Source organism: Pteropus vampyrus, unplaced genomic scaffold (assembly GCF_000151845.1).
Source record: "Pteropus vampyrus isolate Shadow unplaced genomic scaffold, Pvam_2.0 Scaffold62, whole genome shotgun sequence".
NCBI lineage: Eukaryota > Metazoa > Chordata > Mammalia > Chiroptera > Pteropodidae > Pteropus > Pteropus vampyrus.
The window spans coordinates 1,749,602-1,760,681 of record NW_011888843.1 but is presented as its reverse complement, the minus strand read 5'-3'; the positions used below and the strand labels follow the sequence as shown (position 1 = coordinate 1,760,681).

General features: G+C 32.8%; 1 protein-coding gene across 1 annotated transcript in view; it reads right to left on the bottom strand.

Moving 5' to 3' along the window:
- PIGN (phosphatidylinositol glycan anchor biosynthesis class N) overlaps positions 1-11,080 on the bottom strand; it is an 84,952-nt gene that overhangs the window by 53,493 nt on the left and 20,379 nt on the right. Inside the window, exons 10-14 of the mRNA XM_011361068.2 lie at positions 10,930-11,070; positions 8,550-8,590; positions 6,493-6,552; positions 5,177-5,269; positions 4,500-4,555 (exon numbers count right to left, since the gene is read on the bottom strand). Of these exons, the coding sequence (XP_011359370.1) occupies positions 4,500-4,555; positions 5,177-5,269; positions 6,493-6,552; positions 8,550-8,590; positions 10,930-11,070 (391 nt within the window). The remainder of the gene's footprint in view (positions 1-4,499; positions 4,556-5,176; positions 5,270-6,492; positions 6,553-8,549; positions 8,591-10,929; positions 11,071-11,080) is intronic.

The following is an 11,080-nucleotide window of genomic DNA, read 5'->3' as shown; positions in this document are numbered from 1 at the left end:
ACAAGAAGCTAAGAAGAAAGCCCCAGAAAAGTGGACAGAAGATTGGCAGTCTCAAGATGAGAGAGACAAAATTTGCTGTTGAGGAGCCACCAGAAAGGAAGGGCGCTAGGTAACACAACAAACTTCCAACCGAGATCCCTGGCAGGCTACACTCTAATGGCAGAGACAAACAGAAAGTGAGGAGACGTGACAAAACTGAGACGGCCTAGAGTGAGCCACCATTCTCTGTGCCTGTTAGAGGTAAAACTCTGGAGGTGAGGGAATCCAGAGTTTCTAAAACTTGTAATATATGATGTTAAGTTCATTTAAAAACTGAAGACTCAACAACAGGACTAACTGAAAAAAGACAAGTGAGATACTCACAAATAATATGGTTATTGAATTGTTATCAGGTACAGACTTTTAAATAATTGTGGTTAATATATTCAGTAATAGAGAACAAGACAGAAAGTTGCACCAAAGAACTGGAATCTATTTTTTAAATGGATGGAAATGGAAATTCCAGAATTGAAAAAATGTAATAACTGAAATTAAAAACTCAATAGCAGCAAACTGGACAAAGCCAAAGAGATCTGATGTATTTGGAGATAGGTCAGTAGAAAATATCTTGTGTGAACTTTAGAGAGGAAAGAATTTAAAATACAGAAAGACCATTAAAAAAATCAACAAGTCATTGTGAACAGATTTTAAATATACATACACACACACACGTGTATATATATACACACGTACACATACACATATACATACACGTACATATACATATATAATTGGAATCCCAAAGAGGGAGAAGAGAATTCAGCAGAAGTAATATTTGATTGTAATAACAATGCAACATTTCAACATAGTAATTTCTATGAAAAAAAAATCATTTATTGACTAAGTCTTTTATATCGAAAACATTAAGTTTTAAAAGCAACATGTTATGCTTAAGTAAAAAGAAAAAGAGAAATGAGTATTAACCGTGCACATTTCTTTGCTGTGGTTGCTATTACTCTATCCTTTTCCCATAGTTATTTGAAGACTGTAAAAGAAAATAAACCATGTTTTAGGATTATCAATAATTTTATTATCAATTATTCAAGATGAACTAATGTTTGGAGAACAAAATCTCCTTAAAATGCTGCCCTTTAAAGTATTCTATCTTGTTACTCAGGTTTTTATTATAAAAATATTTCACTTATTTACACATAATATTTTAGAGGTGCCTGGTGATATTTAGGCCATTCCTTTTTAGAATATCTATTTAAAGAAAAAAAAATATTTCAAGATAAAGACAGAGAAAGCAGGATAAAAATCATTTCTAGAATAATCTGCATTCTTTAGACTGACCAATGATGTAGAATCATGTTATTTTTCATGTCATAACTGAGTACATCAATATTTTTCTATGTATGTGTGTGATGTATAAAAGTTATTTTTAAAAAAAAGAATTTCAGTTTTGAGGCAAAAATTACACTCCTATTAAGTTAATTAGGAAATCAGATGGTTGAAGTGATAAAAAGATTCACATTAAACCAATATTTAAATTTGGTATAAGGGAAAAACTTTAATCTATGTTAGCCTAAAGAAACAAATATATTAAAAAGAACCAAAGTACCTTTTGCCATTTTAGTAGAAAATACATTAAAATATTTTGTTAAAATTTAGTTAAGTTCCCTAAATTCACATAAGGAGTTTTAAATAAAAGATAACATGTTTTTGCTTTTATTAGCAAAGCACAATATCTCCTTCCCATTTTGTTTTTTCTAAAATATCTCTTAAAAGACTTTTTGTTCTTTTCTCATTTCATGAAATTTTTTTATTTTAAAGTTTTCCTTGTCTTCATTTGACCTCTAAATACCCATTTTTCAAATATAGAGTTTTTCCTCCTTTTTAAGGTACTTTCACATTCAGGCAAACCTTTTATGCTTCTACTAGTCATGTAGCGCCACCTGCTGGCCAGCATTGGGGTCTACTGGACCCAATTCTAGCTTTGAGGTTTTGTTTTTGAGCAACTCTATTTGTTGGAATGAATTATTTAGAGGTATTTAAAATATCAAAGATAAAATTGACATGCACTTATAAATAACGATAAAATAGGATATACAAGTACCATATGGATTCTTTGGATCTTTTTACAATTCGAAAATATGTTATAGGATTTTAGTAATCTTATTTTTCCTATATCTTGAAACATTTCTATTTTATCGTCCTAGAAATTATTACATTATTCATCAATCATTAATGCTAGCAAAGACTAAATAAGATAATGGAAGAATGGTGAAAATACATGATTAAAGTAAAATCTAGTGATGTGGGTGAAATTGATCATGTAAGTAAAATCTCAAGATTATGAATTTTTAGATGTTAATATCCTAGATAAATTTTCTCAAACTTAAGAATTGGTGAGTGAACAATATATTCCTAAAAAGAAAAAGAAAATATGGTACTTATTCAAGAGGAAAGGACTTCACCACACAACTATTTGTGGTAAGAATCTCAGCTGTTTGGCAAAAAAAAAAAAAAAATGTGTGATGACAGTATTCTTTCATCTTTTATCACAGTTATGTGCCAATATTTACTTGATATAGTTTCTAAGTGGACAATGCTGATATCAGGTGTATATATAACAGTGATTAGAAGGAAACAGATGGTGTAGAAATGAAAACAATTCATTGGATTAGAGAAAAATAAGAGACCCATTGTACTCAAATGGTAAATGGTGATAACTCTTTCCTGGTTTACTGAACACGTGTAATGGGGGGGGAAAAAGATACTACTCATAATAGTAATAAAATATCCAGGAATAAAATAATGAGTGATGTACACTGCAGGGAAAACTATAAAATTTTACATAAAGACATAACAGGAGATATAAATAAATGCTGAATAGTAATGTTCAATATGTAAAAATATTAATTCCCTCCAAACTAATTCCTAAATATTGTGTAATAACCAAATAATTTTTTACATAACTCGAGATGATTTTAAAATTTATATGGAAAATAAAATTTTTATTCATACCCATTTTTATAATTTTATGATCCATGCCAATGATTAAAATACCTATTTTTTAAAATGTTTTGTCAAAGCAATATATGCATATAAATTCAAAATTTCAAAAAGAGAAGAACATAATGACAACCAATAAATCCCTCCACCACCATTCTCATCTCTCAACTCCCCAAACCAGAGACAAATACTTTACAAGTATTTGTTTTTCGTTATTCTTTAGTTGCTTCCATTTTTCTTAATAATATGCTTTTATTATTATTTCTTGACTTGATGGCCTGAGGCACCTTCTGTTGACTCTCCACTGACTCTGGCTGTTCCTGCTGTCTCTGCCCGCCTCAATATGGTTATATTACCATTTCTACCTCCTCTGTTGGCTGTGTTGGTCACTTTAATAATCTAATACCTAAACTTCTGTCTTATAATTCTTTCAACTAAAGCTAGAATCTCCGCATTCTATTTTATAAGGACTAGTATCATCACTACTGTTCTATTTATATTTTTTTCCCCCCTCTGTCTTCCAACCTGTAAACTTCCTCATTGTCAAGGCTGGTAATGTTCACATTCTATTCTGTAATCTAATTAAGCCTCCCTTGCTTTAGTTTGGTTTATGAATACCACACTCATGCTACATAAGTTGTCAAATATAATTCCAACAAGTCATTCGATTACATCCCTAACACCCATATTTCAAACATTTTGTTTATTTTGGTCAGGAGCAAAATTCTTCCTAATTAAATGTGAATTGTTGTTAATTGAAAATGAACCTCAAGGAAGTTGAATAAACCTGCCTAAGTCAGTATGCAGAGCCAGGTTTGTGACCTGGATCCCTCCATTCCTGATTCAAGGAAAATACACCTTTCTGGGATCTCAGCAAAATCTGCTGCCCACCAAAGTCTGCTCTCTTTTTTGCCCATCCCATAGTGGTTAGTGTTTCACAGAATTGTATCATTGGCCTTTCTTATCACTTTCTACACTCTCTCTAGAACCTGCTATATGTGTAACAGTTTCCACCACCATCTTTATGCTGATGGCGCTAACACTTTTAGAACCAATTCTCATCTCTACCTTGAAATCCACATCCCTGTTTCTTAAAACTTAAGATATCAATTAACCAGTAAAATTCACCCTTGCCTCTCAAAACAGCTCTTCTTTCTTTCTATAAATCATATGGTACCAGTACCTTCTCAATCAACCAAGCCAAGAGCCCCCACACCAACCAAGCCAAGAGCCCCCACACCTTTCCCGGTCAAGCCCTGCTGAATTTATCTCCTTAATGTTTCCTATATTACGCTGCTCCCCTGCACCTCATCTAATAGCCATTCAAAGATACCTAGCATCTGGCTCATTATTTACAAAAACAATAGAAAGGCTTTCATTTTGGAATTTGTACTAATGTATACAAAAAAAGGACAAAGTTTGTAAGTAACTAATCTATCCTCTCAGCATTTAAACTCACTGAAAAATTCTTTCCTACAAGTTAATAAAAAATATAAAAGACTTACTTAAATGGTGTAAACAAAAATGGTAAAGTAACTTCTTTTTTCTGAGTCATTTTCACCTGGGAATCAAGTATGAAAATATTTTATTATATTATAAATGAAAAAACAATTAACAAATTTCATCTGAAAACTAATAAACATCCATCAAAATGTTTCTTTGGGGATGGTTAACTACTTTAAAGATAAATGGAATTTCGTGTTACTATATTATTTCATAAATATTTAAAGAAAAATTTAACATTATCATTCTATCACAATAAACTGAGAATTAAGCATATCAAGCCTGCAAAATAACATTCTATAACATATTTAAACTGTATGTTAACTCTTAGAAAACAAAATAAGTCAAGTTGCATTAACAGTATTAATAACAGAAAGTTTCAGTTAAATGGTCACCTCTTTTAGCTCTTAACACAAATAATAATGGACATGGAATGACATATGTTGCCATCATAAACACTACTACTATGGGGCCGATGCCAATTGATACTTTGGTTTGTAGTCTGTATAATCATATATAGTGGTCTTACAATTAGGGAGACTCCTCAAAGGGAATTCTATACCCTCAAACTGATTCATGGAACGTGCACCTCAGAAATGTGAAACTTTATATCTTCTCTTAATATATTCGATTTTTTAAACTGTAGGAGTGTCCATTGTGTATATGTGTCTTATTTTACCTTGAACTGTTCAAGAATCTGTACTGCATTCGTAAACATGCTCTCTGCTTTAAAGACATCAGTGTTGTTGAGATAATCCACAGGAAGGATTCCCTGTAAACAATAAATACTAGTTTAATATTAACAAAGCTCATGCTAAAACAAAACAGACACATGAAGGAAGCAATGAAGACCAGACATACGGACAAATAAATTATTGAAATAGTTAAACAAAAAATTTTTTTAAACCACAACTGAAAAATGTTCTATTACTTACCTCACAAGTAGATGTGATTAAAGCAAAAGAGATGAATTAAGTTCAACAAAACCTAACATTTATTGAAAGATTACTATGTGCTAGGCAGTAACCAAGTGCTTTGCACACACAAAAAATCACTATGATGGGCCACAGCTCACATATGTAAAAAGGAAAAAAAAGAGAGTATATTAAACATAGTAAAAGTAAAAGTAAAGAACTTTTTGTGAAACTTTCGTTTCAATTACAGATGTACACATACACTTATGACTATAGGGGTCATATTACTCCGGGTCTAGAATACATTTTTTTTGTTTCTTTGATGTGAAGAACTAAAAGAATGGCTGGTTGGAATGGGTTTTTGTTGTTGGCTTGTTTGTGGCTTTTCAGATCCACTTCCCACTCTTAGCAGCATTGATATTCTACGTGGAGCACTCCCCCCGCCCTCCCGCCCCAGGGTGTAGCACAGCGGGTCTCAAATGGGGCTTCACCTTCCCTTGGTGCAGGATGCAGGGCAGACAACCTGCGCTGGACCACTCAAATGGGGAGCACTGGACTTTGACTCTTGAGAGTCAGGGAACAGACAGCACAATAATGGGTGTAATGCTACTCTGCCCTAGTGCTGGTGCCCCGAGCCAACCAGCCCTGCCAAGGGACCGGGATTTGGTTCTTTATTCCAAGCTTGCAGAGCTCTCTTGGTTCCGGCTGACTTCCAGGCCTGGGTTTTGAGCACCCCTTTCACTCAGCAAACCACAATCTTTTTAATAACTCCTTTCAAATGGATTCAGTTTCTGCTGTTTGCAACAAAAATTTATATGTTTTCATACTTATAACTAAAATACAAAGTTATATAGCTATGTACATTTAGAAAATAAAAAATTTTAAAGAAAAGCTATTAGACTTGTACTCCATGTTGCAGATTATAATACATACACGATTTTAAGGTATTACATATTTAGAAAGAAATATAAAGGGAAATAGTTTTAAATGTAATTATTGTTCAGAAACCCATAAAAAATAAAACTTACTGTACAATATATTTTTTTATTCTGAGAGTTGATAAGAAAATTTTATTCCTTACCACTGAATTAAGGGGAAAGGGAACTCCAATAAGAGAAGCCATCAATGGTGCAACATCAGCCTACAAACAGAAAAGGTTCAATTCTAAGATATCTACAGACATCAACAAGGAAATTAAATAATTTAATGCAACTGTATTTTGGAATAGAAGCTGCCTCTGCCCGAAAGCCCTCCCTCTACCTTGGCCTGGGAACTCCTCCTTATTCTTCAATCTCAGCTCAATACTCGATTTCTCAGGAAACCTTTGCAGACCACATAATCTACAGACACAGGAGTGCCCCCTTATCCTGAGGATAGAGAATACATTCCAAGACCCCCACTGCATGCTGAAATGCCTGAGATAGTACCAAACCCTATATATGCTATGTTTTTCCTTTTCATACATACTTTTTCACTTAAAGGAAGCATCGTAAGGCTTCTCTTCGGTATCTCTGAATTGCCAGCATCACTATTCTTACGCTTTTAGGTTGTTATTAAAATAAGGATGACTTGAACACAAGCACTGTGACACTAGGCCCGTCGATCTGATAATCGAGATGTCTACTGTGTGACTAAAGGGCGGGGAGTGTCTACAGTGTGGAGACGCCGGACAAGGGAAGAATCATGTCTCGTGTGTGATGGAGAGGGACAGAAAAAGGTTTCAACATGTTACTCAGAACGGTGTGCAATTTACAACTAATGAACTGCTTATTTCTGGAATTTTCCATTTAATATTCTCAGACTGTAGTTGATGGTAGGCAACTGAAACCACGGAAAGTGAAACTGCAGATAAGGGCGGACTCCCGGACGTCCACTCTGTGTTCTCGTGGTTTCGCGGGCATCTTTTGTAGTCTTCATCGCAGCTATGATTTTACATTTATTTGTATAATAACTTGATTAATATCTATTCTCACCCCTAAAGTATAAGCGTCCCTGGTCAGGGACTGTGTCTGCTTTTCCTCACTGTTACATCCCTTATGCAATGCTTAATGCTAATGTTGGCATGATGTTTAATACTGTAGACCCAGAAAATGTTGATGGAAGAAACAGAAAATCTCATCTAATTCAGATCTGAGGTAGGATTACTGAGAGAGCAACAGCTGAACCTATATTCAGTTTTTGATTATAACCCAGTCTGGCTAAAAGTAAAACATATTCTTGTTTTATGGTCTTCGAGTTATTCCTAACCCTTTGACAGTGATTTTTTTTGCAAATTAATAAACTGCTATTCTAATTTTACACATTTTCATTTACTTGGGTAATACATATCCAACCTGAGAGAAGAGAATGCTCTTAGTGTGCTGAGAAAGAATAGGCTTTGGCGACCTGAATAGGCCTGAAATGAGATCCTAGACCTTGGATTAGCCACCACAATAAGGAATGTCAGCTTGTGAGGTGACCTGGAGATGACAAGATAATCCTGCCATTTTGGAGGCCATATACCAATGATACTGCACCTTCTACAAATAGTAAAGAAGGCTATTTACATAGCTTATCTTCAACAATGAAAATTCTGTGTTTCCTATTTACAGATGATGTTACCAGCCTTACTTGATTAGCTTGAACATGCATTTTCCTGTAATATAAAGTTTCTAGCTGGGTAACCTACACTCTTGTCACTTTTTTCCCATTATATCTGTAAGGATCCTGAGTTGAATTAAAGATAAAATATATGTTAATAAAAAAGAAACAGTGACTGACATACGACAGGAAAGAAACCTGGAATAAGGTTTTATTAGATCTGTGCTTAAAGCAACTAAGCAAGGAAACCATGAGAAGAAATCAAAGAATTTTAACAGGCATGAAAAATTCGATTTACATAATAATTCTTTAATTAGCCAATGTTATTTGGAGGGAGCTCTTTTAGCTTTACTTGAGGCTTTTTTTATTTTGCCAAAAGGAAGATTAGTTGAGTCAAAATATTTGCACTGAAAGAATTTCCTTTGGTAATTGAAATGTTTTGAAACATTGTTTATCATCATTCTTATTAATACACTTTTTTTTCAAAGATTTTTTTTGGTCTAAACATCTTATAGGAGATAAAATTAAATTTGAACATGATTAAATTGAAATAAATACCTGACTGATATCTCGTCTCTTCCAGTATTCCAATTTACATTCTGAAAGACATAATTAGATACAAAAGCTGATATTGATTAAAAAAGAATAAATCATTTCATTATTATGAGTGGTCAATGCTTAATGAAATATAAAAGTGTAAGAAAAGTCTATTTTAAGTCAAGTACAAACCAAAAAGGTGCCCAAAAAGGCAGTACTGTATATTTTTAAGTGAGAATTTCACATACACAACTGAAAAGTAAATATTTGGTGTTTTCTGTAATAATTTATTAAACTTTCAAAATGCTCACTTGGATATAATTATTTCAAAACATCAAAAGACTAAGGAAGGAAAGATGGAACTAAAAGGCACAATGATAACTATTAGCATGACTACACCTAGCTACAACCCTGTTCCAGGGAGTTAATATGGCAACTGACAGTCCGTTAGTCACCTAAGTTTTTCTTTTTCTGCAATGGCAGCTGCTTGCAAAATACCTAAAATTGTAGCTGTGATGCTCCTACCGTCATTAATCCCAAATGTTAAAATAGTATCGTGAATTACTATTGAAAATGCCTTCAAAGATAAACTCATTCCCCTCTTTCTACATATAAATTTGGGAATTTCAATAAACAATAACCAAAATGATTATTAGACCATGTCTTGATTTAATGACTCTTTAAGATATATTACCAAAGGTTTCTAAGATATTTTTTGTGATGAAATAGCCTTTAATAGCTAATAAAGTTTAAAATATGTGCCTGCTTCTACTAGTCAGCTATAAAAAATTAATGCTAATCACCTTATGAGGAAAAATAAGTATTCCCTTTCTTTGTAACTCGTGATACTTATAACAGTTTATAAGTAAATATATTCTTTCTGAAATGATTCTTGAAGTCATGTGATTCTAAAATATTAATTCACTGAGAAATTGAATGCCAAAATAAGTTTGACCTCTTAAGGAGAAACACATTATTTAACCTAGCTTCTATTTAGAGCCAATCTAATCCATTTACTGCAGAGCACAGGAATATAAAACAATGTGACTGCTTTGGAAAACAGTTTGGCATTCTGCAAAAAATTAAACAGAGTTTCATATGACTCATTTATTCCACTTCTAGGTATCTAGTCAAGAGAAAGTAAAACAAAAATTTTCACACAAATCTTTATGGCAGCATTATCATAATAGCCAGAATGTGAAAACAAATGTCCAAAAGATGATTGTATAAAATATGGTATGTACATCAATGGAATATTATTCAGCTATAATGACTTCTGATGGATGCTACATCTGATGGATAGATGAGCCTTGAAAACAGTATGCCACGTGGAAGAAGCCAAACACAAGAGACCACACAGTTAATGATCCCATTTATATGAAATGTCCACAATAGGCAAATCCATAGAGACAGAAAGTAGATTAATGGTTGCCAGGTGATGGGGAGAGGGAGAAATAAGGAATGACTGCTAATGGGTATTTTTTTGGTGTGGTAGTTATGAAATGTTCTGTAATTAGATAGTAGAGGTAATTGCACAATCTTGTGAATATACTAAAAACACTGAATTGTATAATTTTAAAATGAGAATTTTATGGTATAAGAATTATATCTCAATCAAAAAATAAATTCAATAAAAGAAAGAAAACATCTAGGAAAATTTTATTATACAAACCAAAAACAGTTTTCTCTGGTAAAAATGCCTGAACATGGCTTGAGTCCAAATGCCTGGAGAAGGTTTTAAAAAGACAATTTCTAGGCCTCATCCAGCCTCATAAATCAAAATATGTGGTGACAAGGTCTGGAAATCTGTATTTTAAAAAATACATATATGTATTTGAAACAAGTGCTTTGAATGAGTCTGATGCAACTAATCCAGAGTGTAAGACATTTGGGAGGAATTTTTTTTGTCCAATTAGTAAAAACTTTGGAACTCTGAAAAAAACCTTACCTTATAAAATAAGCAGAGCTCCAAGAAAAAGGAATTCTTTTTCCTCACGGATTTAGAAGCAAGGGGAACACAGAGAGCCTTCAAAAGTATTAGAGACAGGTAAAATCTGTCCAGTTGTGAAATATCAAATGTTACATCTGTATGATTTATTTGACCGACAATAATTGCAAGTAAGATTTGACAAAGGATTTAATTTAAATCCCAGTAAAAATAAGGAATATGAAAAAAAGGCAATAGTATAAGTTTATACTTGAACTTTCATAATGCAAATAACAGACTGCATATTTTAAGCTGAATATTATAAACCAAATAATATAAACTATACAAAAGTAATACATAGAAATAGTAATGACACAGTACCAAAATGAAAACTAAAACTTGAAAGTGATTTTTTTTAATTTTGGTTTTATTTTTAAATGTTTTTACATAAACAATAAAGATAAATGTTTATACCTTTTAAAAGTGCATCATCAAATTGCTGAGCTGGTACTTTTTGCGGATACTTGATTCCAGCTCCCCAAGCGACAAAAGGAGTATAAGTCTCTGAAGGATGACCAGCCCCATGGAAACCTACAAAGAAGATACTGAGAATAATAAGACAAGT